This window comes from Amaranthus tricolor, chromosome 6, assembly GCF_026212465.1.
Source record: "Amaranthus tricolor cultivar Red isolate AtriRed21 chromosome 6, ASM2621246v1, whole genome shotgun sequence".
Taxonomy (NCBI): Eukaryota; Viridiplantae; Streptophyta; class Magnoliopsida; order Caryophyllales; family Amaranthaceae; genus Amaranthus; species Amaranthus tricolor.
Window position 1 is genome coordinate 25,943,859 of NC_080052.1, and position 14,745 is coordinate 25,958,603.

The following is a 14,745-nucleotide window of genomic DNA, read 5'->3' on the forward strand; positions in this document are numbered from 1 at the left end:
CACTCATAATTTTGACAATTTACTATTATTGTGAAATTTTTTTTAAAAAAATGCAATTTGACTTTCAATGAAAATACATGTTTTCACTAACAGTATAATTTTTATAGGGAAATATTAGACTATTAATATATAGCTTTACTTCAAAAAATATATGCATAAATAACTTTCAATAAATTATTAACTTATATTAAAATCAGGTGAAATAAAAAGCAATTTAATCTCCTTCATTAGAGTGAAGTATAAACGTACTCGACAATATATGATTTATATCTTTTTCATTTACAATCTTTTTTGACAAAAAATTTCACATAAGTCAAAAAAATATTATCCAACACTCATTGTTCCTATTTTCAGTATTGTAGTTTCTCTATTCCACTATAATTTTATATTTGACTTTATACGCAATCTAATGCATTATTTTGATCATCTGCATATTGAATTATACGAGTCTAAAAATTATAAAAAGTTAATATTATAAAAATATGCAATTACACGATTCAAACAAGATTAAACTTGACTATTTTTTCTGACACATTAGCCGTAATATATAAAATAAATTAAAACGATAAATAGTGTCAAAAAAGATAATGTAACAAGTATTTCAGAACGGAGGATATAATAAACTTTAGTCTGATAGAAGCTCATGACCAAGTTCATATCAAGCTGCAAGTTAAATTGTAAGACAACTTTGGAGTTGCTAAGCAAGGAAGAACTCATGCCCAAACCGGGCCGAACACTACATGCTAACTAAGGAAAATTTGAAATACATAAGAGAAAAAAAAAATTAACAAAATAAATTAAGTTTTAAATTTATTTCAAAAGTAAATGTGAAATTCTCAAATTTGAGATTTGAGGCTGCTCGAACAGGTCAAAAAAGATAAACTAGCTGTTCGCACTTGCTAACTGCGAACAGCTATTTGACCTGTTCGCAGTTAGTAAGTGCGAACAACATGCTGCACAAAAACAAGTCAAAATAGTTCGCAGTTAGTAAGTGCAAACAGCTATTTTGCCTTTTTTGACCTGTTCGCAGTTAATAACTACGAACAACCCCAAACCTCAGGTTTGAGAATTTCACGCTTACCTTTGAAATAAGTTTAAAACTTAGTTTATTTTGTTAATTTTTTTTATTTTTTCTCTTATTTATTTCAAATTTTCCTAACTAAGCACAATAAAACATTTCCTTAATGCATTGTCATTAAACTACTCAAACCTATTTAGGGGATCGAATGTAAGCAACCGTTGCTCTTATCAGTGATAATAAAAAGGTGGTTTTCAATTAACTTTTAGTAGCAAATAGCATCCGCAACTTCACATAAATAAAAATTAACTTAACATAATAATCTATTATAATCCTAACACCAAAAAACATAGAAAGTGTCATGCAAAAGAACGGAGATATTGAGAATTGAGAAAGAAACTTTTCACTATTGGATGACGAAACTAAATGAGAACGAGAACACAAAGATCGACTACGAATTAGCACACATCAACACCGTTCCTACGTTAGCCAAACTGAAAATCAAAAAGAAGGAACAAGGGTAAAGTACAACCTCTCCATGCACAGGACAGCAGTAGCCTAAGTCCAGTACAGATTCAAGGCCCTAATATTCTAGCCAGATTCTGGACATATAGTACTACTACAAAGAACCTAAAAAATTTGAACGGCAAAGGCGGCGTTTTTTATAATTAGTAGCTGTTTTGCCATAACTGTTGGGTTTGCTTAGGCGGTTGTCCCTGGGAACTACCGAGGGAACCATCCCTTGACATTTGCTGCTGGTGATCCATCGACAGCCCACTTTGTGAATGGTAGAAATTAGGATACCCTGAAAGAGGTCCATAGTGTTGTTGTGACGGTTGCTGATTTTGACGGAATCCAGCAGGCTGTTGATTTTGCCCCTGGAAGTTGTTGTAATACGTGCTCGCTGGAACCCCTGATTGTGTTCTCGACCCAGGACCCTGAAATTTTCAAATTGCAGGAGATTTCACATTTATGTTCTATTTTACGAGATTGAACCAGAACACCACATAAATATCAATAAACCAGAGCTTATGTATTTTAGACAGATCACTTCATCTCTACCCTGAAATTTTAAATATGAATGGGATGGCGACTTCACCCGCTTGATATAAACAGGATCGCCAAGAAAAAACAAGCATAAAAGTGGACTAATTTAGGGGGAATCAGTGTCGCGAATCTCGATTCGATAAAAGTGAATCTTGGTCAATTTTAGGCTATTTTTTTATCTATTTTGAGCGAAAAGGCGAAATAACTGGCAAATTCTGGATTACTACCTAATTCTGGATCTGGATTACTACTACTAATTAACACTCAATCCACATTCATGCCTCTAATCGCATATGCTTTACAAAAAATCAAATTATCTCAACCTCATTCCATGATTTCAATATTTCAGATCCTTCAAGATAAACCGAGAAAAGGCAAAGTGGAACCAAAAACTAAAAAAAGAGAAACAAAATACCTGCTGCAAAGAGAGAAGATGACTAGCATCCTTGTATTGTGAACTCAAAAGATCATCATAATTTATAGAAGTGCCTGCTGGTGCGCTAGGAGGATTCAATGGGAAGTTACTAGGGATATTGCTTGAATTCCCGAACGCTCCAAAACCGGAGGCAATTGCAGCTGCTTGCGGTAAACTGCTTACAGATACATTATTTTTGTATTGGGGAAGCACACCTGTCGCCGCTAGGGATTGAGGATATGCGCTATTACCGGCAGCAAATGCTTGCTGGAACGCAGATGGCATGTATGCGTAGCTTTGAGGTAAGAATGGATAACCCATCATATTAGCAGCGGCAAAGTGTCCCATTGGCACCGAAGGTTGGGAGTATGGATTCACCGCCAAATGTTGTGGAAGAGCAGCCCCACCAGCGATGCTGCTGCCACCAGGTAGTGTCTGAGTTGCCTGGGAAGCTGCAAAGTTGCCGGTCTTCAGTGCCTATAGGCAGATCAACAAAAAAATAACAATTATCAGGATTAATTTAAAAAACTCGCAACTGCCTTTTTAAAGTCCGAGAATGAAATTCCCAGTTAATGTTGGAATATATGAAAAGGAGTAAATGAGGAAAAGGTAGCTTGATTCAACAACCATGCAAGCCTTAATCCCAAACGATAGGGGTCACAATGATAAGAAAAACCATTACCATGCCTGATTTACAGCAAACAAAAACAGTAATAGAAAGCACTAACGTCCATAAACAGAGTAACAAATAACAATTACAAAGCCTTAATCCCAAAAATGGAATCAACACACAATGCAAAACTGCGGTAACAGTCGCGATATCAGTAATGAACAATAACGGTAGTGAAGTGGTTATTAACGCCAAATATCGGCTGGAAGCATGAAATATTTCTCGAAACGGCTCAAAACAAGGTTTTTTTTACACCTTTACATTACAATCCAGGAAATATCAATTCATTTTTTTAATACCTTTACAATATGGCCAATGCAATGCAATGTGGCCTTGTTTCTACCCTATGGGTCAACATGTAGCCAACTTGCACTCTATTGACGCATCCGCCAATTAAGATGTGTCAGTTTAACTTGACTTAAAATATAGATAAATAATCAATGAAAAGAAACTTAAGCCAAAGCCTTCTAGATACTCAGGCACTCAGCCTTCAATTCCTCTGATCAAATAAAAATTTAAAATACACCAAAATGAAATTTGGTTATAAAAAACAACCACCACCACAAAGGAAATTAAAAGCCCTCACTGAACATTATGTGTCAAAATGCCAGCATATTAGAGAAACGTAAGTTATGTAAACAGTCAGATTTATAATCAAAATATAGCAGACACCATGGAGAAAAATGGCATCTTAAAGTGACCATAGAGTGATAGCAAAGCACAACCAGCAAAGCATCAGTATCGAGTGTGCAAAAGTGAATAGATGTGTGAAAAACTACCTCTGCCATTGAAACAGTTTGACCACCAATAGATGAGACAGAGTTGTTATACTTAGAAGCCATGGATTGTGAAATGGGGAAAGAATATGCAAGTTCGGCCTCCCTTAGGGACTGCGCATTTGATGCCAATAGTGCACTGGGGAAAGAGTCTGAAGGCTGCAAACAGAAGACAAAATTGTGAGGATTTTGTAGCAAGGAGAAAATAGAGAATGCTGCACCGTAAGGCAAGAGAGTATTATTCTTCACGCTTTCACAAAATAAATATTATTATGAAGTTCAGGTTGGTAAATCATTGATTTGATAAGATGCTTATAGCTTCTGTGCAAGACAACATCACAATATTTTATGAAATTCAGAATACTGGGAAAAATAAACAAGATACTCATGCAGAGAGAATATTGGAGAGGGACTCAGAGAAGTTGTTTTGAGGTCACCTAACCAAAAAAAACTCAATAGAATAGCATTTAACATTTTAACCAAAAACTCAAACCCAGAAATATCAAAAGTAACTCACCATAAATTTATAAGTTGTCTAACAAATGACTTCTTCAAACAAACATAACAGTAAATATCAAATTGCACTTTATACAGATAAGACATTCAAAATAAGAAATGAAAAGCCCCATACAAAAGAGTAGTTCATAGACCTATAGCACATCCTTCACCTTCCAAAAGGTCATATATTCCATCATATGAGGCATAAAATTCTTTATTAATTGTTGCGCTGTTCCATTACCCCAATCAAATTGCAAAAACAATGACACGTCGTATCATATCAGACTATCAGTCAACTTGTAAAATTATCCAAATCTACAATATTGATGCTACTCGCATCATAATAAAAGGGGTAGAAAAAATATGTTTAGGCCATTTCAAGGGCTATCTTAGCTTCAAACTAAGATGTTTGGTGAACAGTAGTTGAAGATTCAAAAAAGACATGAAAATTGATAAAAATATTTACACTTATAAGGATATATATATCTCTGTGCATGTTAAGGTTTTGAAAAGTTCTCACAAATGCTACTAATATGCAGCTTCTCAAAATTGATATCAAAAGCTATTTGTAAAAAGTGGTTTCACCAAATGCTGGAAATAGCCAGAACTGGTCAAATAAACAAAATACAATTAAAATAGCTATAAGATACCTTCAAAAGCCAATCACCAAACACCTCGTTAATATATATATTTATAAAGAGATGGGGGGTAAGGTGTAAGAGACAGCAGAGTTTGTAATATACTCACCATAACACTTGAAAAAGGAAGACCTTGCATCTGAGAGCTTGCTTGTGAGTTTGCAAAGGACGTATTCAACTGTTGGCTATTCTCAAATGCATAGTTGGCAGAGGATGAGGGGAAAGCGTATTGATTGGCTTGGCCAACTTCAGTAGCCTCTTGCTTCAACATATCTGTCTGTGAAACTGATGGAGTATCGAAATTGTCAGAACTACCACCCATTCTGTGAGCAGCGTGCGCAATATTTACATCTGGTGTAGTTCTGAGATGTTCCTCCTCGTAGTAATCAGGATTTCTACAGAGATAAGAAACAAAATACATATAAGACATCATATTTAACGTAGAACATGATAGGTACACTTCAAAACTTTGAATACCTAGCAACAGATGGGACCTCAGCAGATACAGCAGCCTCCTCATTATTTTGCACAGCTCTTGAACCAAAAGAACCAGGAAAAGGAGCATTCAATCCTGACCCGAAACTACCAAAGCTCAAATGAGAGCATTCAGCAGACTGAACTTGCAGGTGATCTGGGATTTTCACTGCAGGACCATCTTCTTCAGATGGGGAGTCTTCCTCTTCCTTTGGCAAAGACAAGCTCTGAAGATTGTTGGCCACAGATGATACTGATGCACTGGTGCCTTCAACTGTCGTCAAACCAGACCCAAAAGATATTGTCTCAAAGAATGTATAAGTAAGCAGAACTAGACTAAAAAATAAGAGACCAATGAGAACACCAGAATGATATTATAGGTAACTTTGAGGTACATTAGTAAAACTCGTATCCTTTAGGCCTTACTATCCCTTGTCATATGATATATTACACGGGGGAAAAGTAAAAGTGTCACTAAAAGGGAAGGTGGATGCACAAAGCAAAGGTTCCAGGGCAGGATCCCACCAGATTTCGAACCCGTGACCTTTCAATTTGTACCAGTCCCCTTCTGAAAGTACAAGTCTCACTAGAGTAACATGATTCAGAAAAAAAAAATATTTACTGAGTTATGCTTCTAACTTCTAAGATTCTTTGATATTAAATTTCCTCAACTCGAAAATGTATTATGTCAAAAAAAAATCAGAGGGGGGAAGAACTTGGAAGTGAATAAGACCTAGATCTTCCACATTAACATTATGTTGCCCCATTGCTACTAAAGCTATGTTACTACGACACTTCATTTTAATTCAAATACCCATGTCGGAACCACAACACTCAAATGTGGTATACTTCGATACATTCCCACATTAAATGTTAACAAAAGTTTAAGAAAATACTTAGCAGCACTATATGCATTCTGTACCTTCTAAACGGTGAGCCTCGTGTGAGCTGATGTTCTGGTATATCTCATTATCAAAACCAGATGCACCGCCAGAGTAATCCTCTGGTATACTTTGATTAGAGTCGGGAATAGATTGAACAAAACTTGAATGTGCATTTTCAGCAACAGTGTCCTCCTCAAATCGAATTTCATCATCTTGAGGTCTAAACTGTTGGTTTGTCCTATCATAAGTGTCACCATATTGTTCAGAATCTACAGGGGGCTCCACATCGGCAGAGACACTAGCAGCTGTTGGTTCCTCTTCTAGGGGCCAGTCATCATTAGGAGGTGCAGATCTAGACATTCCTGAGTCGGCATTCACTTCTAAGACCTCGGCAGAATAATTTTGTGATGTATGCCAATCGTGAGGTGCACCTACAGTAGAAGATGCCAAGGGAGGGTGATTATTAGCATGCTGATGAGATGTGGTTAATGTGCTGCTGGTTTTTCCTTGCGGTCTTCCCATCTTAACAATGTCGGCCATTGACATTTGACCAGGCGTGCCTGACCATGCAGATTGAAATCCAGAAGACATAGGTGCAGCTTCTGTTGTATCAACTGCATTATACGACCATGCTTTGTCCTGGACAGGATCACTGCAACAAAAATATCATCCCCAAATGAGTTAATATCATTTACAAGACAATTCAAGAAAGCAAATTTCACATTACATAAATTCTCAATTTATTGACATTTAGACAGTTGTTTCACACATTAATAACTGAATACCCAGAGCAAATTACGGAATAGAAGAAGACAAAGTTATTTCACACATTAATAACTGAATACCCAGAGCAAATCACGGAATAGAAGACAAACCGAAGGTGGAATGAGCATGCAGCCAGCAAGGGCCCTTAAATTCAACAATATTGTTACAATCCTGGTGGTTTCCATATGTGAGCTTGGACAGCTAGAATTTCATGGAAATAATCTCATCCCAAAAATTTTAATTTTGCCTTCTGTTTTTCCCTCTCTTCCAAGTTCACGCTTGTTGCTTAGCAAGCATATAGTGTGTCGAATTAATAAGTTTACTGTGTTTAGTAAAATTAAGTGATGGTTAATAGATAATAGTTTATTTGTTTGAGGAAATAAAATGGCATTGAAAGACTTCAATATTTTAGTTGTTCGAGTAGTACATTCATAAGTTGTCAAAAAAAATTTTAACTCCAAAAATACAATCCTCTATCTCAAAACTCCTATTCACGGTATATAAAAAATGAATTGGAAACTGGAGGATTTAGCCTAATCCTCCCCTCAAATGATCCAATTTTTTATTTACCAAACACTTTCAACAATCTATATCCTCCAAAGTGGTCTTAAACCTCTATTTACCAAAGAAAGCCTATAGTTTTTTTTTCAAATTCTTCATTTCTTCAAACTCTCTTTTGCAATTATATGATTCGTTTGTTGCAAATCCTCCTTACTTAAAAGCTTCATATAATTTTAATTTTATATTTGATAGGTAAAACAATTAGGCTATTCATTTCTATATATACAAGGTAAAAGAACAGTAGTGAGCAACATGTTGAAATGTGTGCAGAGTTAAGCTTCCATTGCTTACAAGCTACAAGCCATATGTACATAATATACGTAAGTATCTATTTACTTGTCAACCCTTTAATGCTACAAAGCACACTACAGACACAAGTGCAGGCGTAGAAAGAGACAACTACTAGATTGAAAAAAACGAGCATGCCCCATAATGGTCCATATTCCAAAATGGTAAGACTAATAAGAATCATGAATCAGGGAAAATGTACCTGCTAGGTGGTTGCCACCTGTTTAAATTATTTCCTGCAACACCCATGGCAGAACTTGAATAAGGTGTCGGTCCATTTTCCTTCTTATATGCAGTTTTACCACGTGAAGCAGCAGAGTCTAGAATAACAAAGCCAATCATCAAAAACACATTCTTTATATAATATTGATCACCATTCATAGCTAAAGTAATGGAAACTAGTAATTACCCGAGGACCCATATGTAGATGTATGATTGCGGTTGGAATAACGATCCGTCCCACTCCTACCACCTCTGATAGAAGTGCTACTAGAGCCGCGGGCCCTTGAATCACCAACATCCTTACTCTGTAAAAAGTAAACATTCTTTTAAAACAAACGTGTGCACACAAGTACAATAAAGCTACAACACACTTGAGCCATTGAAATCTGTTATCCCAAAACAAGTGTGCAAAATGACACCTATCAATAACTTAGGATCATCGAAAAACAACTATACAACTTTAGGGAGAATCGAGAAACAAGTATCACAACCTACAGTACATTTGCATGTATAAACGCCTTGAACAAAAATAAATGTAATGAAGAAATTGGCATACAAGCATGGACCCCGTGTGTAAGCCAAGGATCTTAACGTGCAAAAGGTAGTAAAAACAAAATTTCGAAACAGTAACAAATGTTTATGTCTTTTGTAAACGCACCTCTTTTTTCTTTTCACGTTTTCTCTTCACCTCATGAAACGGATCTGCATGATTGATAACTTCAAATTAGGGAAAGCTTCAATGCAAACAGAGGTTTATAAAAGCTATTTGATCCACAAAATTGAAAACCGTCCTCAATATGCAAATAACAATGAATCTAGGAAATAAGCAACCAAGTAATTTTAGATAATAAGCGCCAATGGAAGTCCAATAACACCAAGAAAAGCAACTCATCCATCAAATACCTATAAAGACAAATGACGTTAAAACAAAGTAGGTTGAGTAATTACAAAACAGGGTCTTAGATAGAAATAAACTAAAGCACTAATACCCAGTTTCCAAATAAGATCAATGCAAGCACATAAAGCAACTAATAAAACATAGTCTTCATTAAAAAAAACTTGTGATGGTGATTATGATAAATGATCAATACCATGAATAAGCCAAAAACAGTTTCATATGCTCCTAATTACAAATCATCGACAACATAGAAAATTGTTTCCCCATGAAACATATTGATATGGTACTCAATTCGTTTCATTTCGAAGGTTATGTTTAGAATATTACATACAAGGAGAGAGAAATTCAAACATATATCCATGTGAAATGTTACTAGATTTTTTTATAATTTATAATGATGTGTGTTTATACAAAATTTGAGATTCGAATTATGCTTAAAATCCGTACAAAAAACAAATGTAACCACATGATGGAACGGAAAGAGTATATAAAAAGAATGTTGTAGCTGAAAACTAAAGCATGCTCTCCATTATTAATAGTCCCCTAGTGAAATTGAAGCTAAGGGTGTATTTGAATAACATTTTTAAAATGAAAAGAAAGGGAAGGAAGTTCCTTCCAAACCTTTCCACTATTGAATAGTACACAATGTGCATGAATCCATCCAATTCAATTCTGTTTGTTTCCCTCCCCACCCCTTTTGGTATGCATATAAAAGAAAATGACATCCTTTCATTTCCCTCCTCTCCCTTTCTCCCTGTTTCCAAACATAGCATAAAAGATCCTCTGAACACAATATGTGAAATTCAAAAGCATAAAAACTTGCATTGACCACCTAACATTTCCAAAAAGAAACAAAAAAAAAAAGCTTATATTGGTATTAAAAAATCTATACTATCAACAAAACACCATAAAAGGAAGAGGTTTATTTATGGAATTCTTTTCAGAGAAACTGTTTGAACAAAAAAAATAAAGCCACCAACAGATAAAGCTAAATTTGTGTTACAAAACAAGACATAGGAACCAGTAAAAAGGATAGAACACAAATACAATCCAAGCCGGAGTTTGGAGACAAAATAAACTCACAAACCCCAACAAGTACAGCATCTTGCCCCAACTCATAATAAAGATTCAAATATTAAGAAATATGCCAAAAAAATTGTTGGACTCAAAAAATTAATAAAATAAAACTGTTTTTTATTGAATCCTAGCAGCTGTTCATCGCAAAGAGAAAAAATACTAGGGAATAGGGAAAAACCCAAATATAATTGATATCAAAACCCCACAAAACTACTCACTCCTAAAATATTGTATAAACCAATACAGAAAACATTGAGATAGTTTGAATCTTCCTCAGAGCATGGAAAATCTAAATCTTGCTCGAACTCAGAATTAACCATTCAAAAATTCAAAATATGCCAAAAACTATTCCTTTAAGGAATCCCATCAGTTGTTCATCGCAAAGAACAACTATACTAAGAATTGGGGAAAAAGTCCCCGAAAAAATTGGTATGAAAAACCACAAACTACTTACTCCTAAAAATTAAAAGAACCCAATACAGAAAACATTAAAAAAAATTGATACTTCCCAACCCTAACAGCATAAAATTGCCGACCAAAAATAGGGCTCCTTTATCAAAACCCTATTAACGCAACCGCAAAAAAGCAGAAGTAGATTAACAAAAAATTAGGGGAAAAAGACCTTGAGAAAGAAGGCGATTAACAGCTTCATTAGGGTCCATATTACATTCTTTGAGCATCGCATAGATCTCGGCTTCAGGACAATTAACAATCTCTTTTAAGTTTTGTATCATCTTTTTTGATGAAGTAGGAACTTGATTCACAGCTCCACTTCCATTACTATGGCTACCTCTTCCACTCCCCATATTTAGATCTGAACCCTAATTTCACTTTCTGGGTTTTCTTCGTCTTACCCTAATCCTCTTTCTCTCTTTAAGGCTGCTATTGAAGAAGAATCTGCTTGGTAATACTGAATAAGATTATGGAAGGAGGATGGCTGATGGAAACAAGTGAGGGAAGGTTATTGTTTCTCTCTAAAAACAAATAGAAAACCCTCCTTGCTTAATTTTATTTTATTAAATTTTATACTATAAAAAAAATTATATTAATAATCAAATCTTTTACTAATCCGCGAATAATCTCATATTTTGATCATTTATTAATAATTCAATATTCACAAATTGGTGTGAGAGACAGTTTCTTCAAGAGACGTATTAGATATATATGCGCTTAATATCCCATTTTATACAAATTAAAGAAAAAATATGGATGTGAGCTTCATATTAAAGTTAATTTGAATTATTCACTGTGAATGAATAAAGAATTAAATTATTAATATTAATAATAATAATATTAATAAGTAAAAATTTAATCCACACTATTTTAAATTAAATCAAATTAAATATAATAAATATTTCTTAATAATTTTACTTAATTAGTTTATGCACTCTAAAATAGGGTAAACCAACTATATACGAGACTTTCTGGCAGCATAATATAGAATTTTATTATGGTCTTTCCGTATACGATATAATTATAAGAAATTAGGTTTTGTGGATTTTGTTTGTGGGTAAGGCCGAATAATTATTGACAAGTGAGAAGATTTTTTTAAAATAAAAAAAATAAAAAAAAAAATAAAAAGGAATTTGATGGACGCGCTTTATAAGAAAAGAGGGCATACTTGGAGTTGAGGAAGAGGTAGGGTTTCAAAATGGGAAGGCAACAAAGCATTTATATTTTAGTATTATCCTATAAAGTATAAACATTGATTTCTAAATAAATTTTTATTTAAGATGTTTTTACCATGAGATAAAGATAATTTAAAATTGATCAAATACTCTCTTTAATTATTAAATATTTATTATGTCTAGAAGTTAAAATTGACACTTTGGATATTAAAATTTCATTTACTTAAATTTAAACTCCTTGTATTAATTTGTCTCAGTATTAGACGATCTCAAAATAACATCTTTTGAGCACCAAATAACTCCTATAATAGGAAATTATCAATAATATTCCTGACTTTTGGCACTTTATCAATGGTACCCTAAAATTTTTTATTATCAATGGTACCCTAAAATTTTTTATTATCAATGGTACCCTCGTACTATTGAGCGTTTTACAACTGTAACCTTTTTAAACTTTTTCCGTCCAGAACTGTTAAGCTTTTATCTTTTTCTTTTATTTTATAATTCAAAACATAAAAGAAAGTTAAAATTGATAAAGTACCAAAACACAAAGATATCATTGATAATTTCCCTTAAATATTTATTATGTCATTTTAGAGGTTAAAATTGACATTTTAGATATTAAAATTTCATTTACTTAAAATTAAACTCCTTGTATTAATTTGTCTCAGCATTAAACGATGTCAAAATAACATCCATTGAGCACCAAATAACTCCTATATGACACCGTTCGTTGCCTTAGTTAATGCTTAATCAAAGAGAGTGGATCTCACCTACACTAAAGGATAAAGGCAATGTCTTAAACGTGAGGTCTTTTATAATTGAATGATTCAATGAAGAAGAGTCACTCAAAAAAGAGTGCTACAAGCCTACAATCTTCATGGAGTATGCAAAGATAAATAGCTCTCTTGATCTCAGTGAGTTAGCAAAAAGCTAAAAACTCCCTAATTGTTGGATTAAAAGTTGTATTTGTAAGGTCATGTTTATGGGGCTTCTCCTTTAGGAGTTGCTAAGACCTATGTTAGAGGTGTCTATTTAGGTAAGTGGTTGATTATATCCCACTTTATTTCTTAATCAAACTATGTTAAATAATATGTAGTTGTATTTCTAAGAAAATTAAGCAGAACTAGCTTACTAGGCCTGTGCACTATCAAGTCCAACTCGTGCAAGTACATTATGGAAAAATGTCTTTTAAAGTTCACAATGGATATGAACTACTGGGGAGGTTTGAGTTGCTTTTTCGGCCGTTTCACTGAATATTCCTGCACAAGGTAACAAACGAGGGCCAGAGAGGGTCCTCCGAGGGTCCTCCTCTGATGATTAAGTCAGTAAGGGTTATCAAAGGATTGCTGATAAAGCTTGTAAGGAATTTCGGCTATCTTTTCGTAAGAGAATAATGCCTGGGGTTTCAGTGTAAAAAGTTGTCCTACCTTTGGTGATGCATAACATCGTATATTTATAGTGGTGGGTCTTAGGAGAGGTCTCCTAAAACCCTAATGGTAGTTCAGGTTTTTACCCTAATGGAATCTTTCTCCAGGTCAGTGGAGAGGGAGAGAGATAAATTATTTCGTATGCCTATGTGACGTTTGGTGGTTTGCTGATCCTTACACCATGGTTCCCCCTCCTTGTCTTTTAGTACACCTATATGGGTAGGGTACGAGGTAGGTGTGGTGTCTTGCCTTATACAAGTGTTGACAGCTTTTCTGTTCTGCCACGTCATCGTTTCCGTTGTCATCATTCTGCAGGATCAATCATGTAGGTATTTATGTTCTTCATTCTTTGTCAAGATCCTTTTAATATGACCTTACTGCTTCTGTGAGTCATGAACTTAGCTGAGGAGTAAGTTTAGTCCTCTAAGGGGGGTAAGTCATCTTTTCCAGGGAGTTGGGACCTCTGAAGGGATCCTAGTTGCTTCGTCCTACCCTTCGTTCATGATGGTGATTGGGTTTCCTCCTCTTTCAGAGTCTTGGGACTAAAAGTTATATTCCAGCACATACACACGCATTAACAACAAGGAAAAGGATTAATAAAAATGTTTAAAATTTTGAAAAAATTACCTTGAATAATACCAATTTTTACTGATTTTCTAACAAAAATACGAATTTTCAATTAACCATAAATAATACAAAATTTGACACGTGTTTTCCGCTGGTATACTAATTTAACTGTAATCGGTAAATGTGCTGAGCTCTTTTTTAAATTTAATAGGAAAAACATATAGAATTAAATCCCAAACCCATCCGCCATTAAAGACTTCCTTTCTTCTCTGTTTACAATGGAGGAAGAACATATAGATACCCACCAATTTTTGCAGTTTCAGAATCCTCAAAACAGTTATTATTCAAATTCAAATGTAAGTAATGAACAATTAAATAAAGTAGAAGTAGTTCAACCCAAACAGAAAAACAAACGCCCTCGAAATTCAAGCCCTGTACCCGGAGATCCATCTACTGCTCCGATAACCCATCAAAGGAGGTTATGGGTTAAGGATAGATCCAAAGATTGGTGGGAAAAATGCAGTCATCCTGATTTTCCAGAAGAGGAATTCAAAAAATCATTTAAAATGAGTAAAGCTACATTCAACATGATTTGTGATGAATTAGACCCTGTAATTACCAAAAAGGATACCATGTTGCGAGCAGCAATACCCGATCATCAACGGGTCGCTGTCTGTATATGGCGGTTTGCTACCGAAGAACCGCTTCGACTCGTTTCAAAACGGTTCGGGTTAGGGATTTCAACCTGCCATAAACTTGTATTAGAAGTCTGTTCCGCCATTAAAACAGTAATGATGCCGAGGTTTATTCAATGGCCTGATGAAATTTGCAATCTTTTTCTCACTTAAAAATTTGCAATCTTATGCCTACATTTCAAACCAAAACATAA

The 14,745-nt window shown here is 34.5% G+C and overlaps 2 protein-coding genes across 2 annotated transcripts; one reads left to right on the plus strand and one right to left on the minus strand.

Annotated features, from left to right (window-relative positions):
- Positions 1 to 1,323: 1,323 nt before the first annotated feature.
- LOC130815105 (putative GPI-anchored protein pfl2) lies at positions 1,324 to 11,226 on the minus strand. The gene is made up of 10 exons (XM_057681456.1): positions 10,854 to 11,226; positions 8,915 to 8,958; positions 8,444 to 8,561; positions 8,237 to 8,354; positions 6,459 to 7,072; positions 5,540 to 5,810; positions 5,172 to 5,457; positions 3,930 to 4,085; positions 2,481 to 2,957; positions 1,324 to 1,956 (listed from the first exon to the last, which is right to left on the minus strand). Exons 1-10 carry the CDS (start codon positions 11,035 to 11,037, stop codon positions 1,687 to 1,689), a joined length of 2,538 nt encoding a protein of 845 aa, XP_057537439.1. The 5' UTR covers positions 11,038 to 11,226; the 3' UTR covers positions 1,324 to 1,686.
- A 2,908-nt stretch (positions 11,227 to 14,134) lies between these two features.
- LOC130815711 (uncharacterized) lies at positions 14,135 to 14,704 on the plus strand. The gene has a single exon (XM_057682197.1). The coding sequence runs from the start codon at positions 14,135 to 14,137 to the stop codon at positions 14,702 to 14,704; it is 570 nt and encodes a 189-aa protein (XP_057538180.1).
- The last annotated feature ends 41 nt before the right edge of the window (positions 14,705 to 14,745 follow it).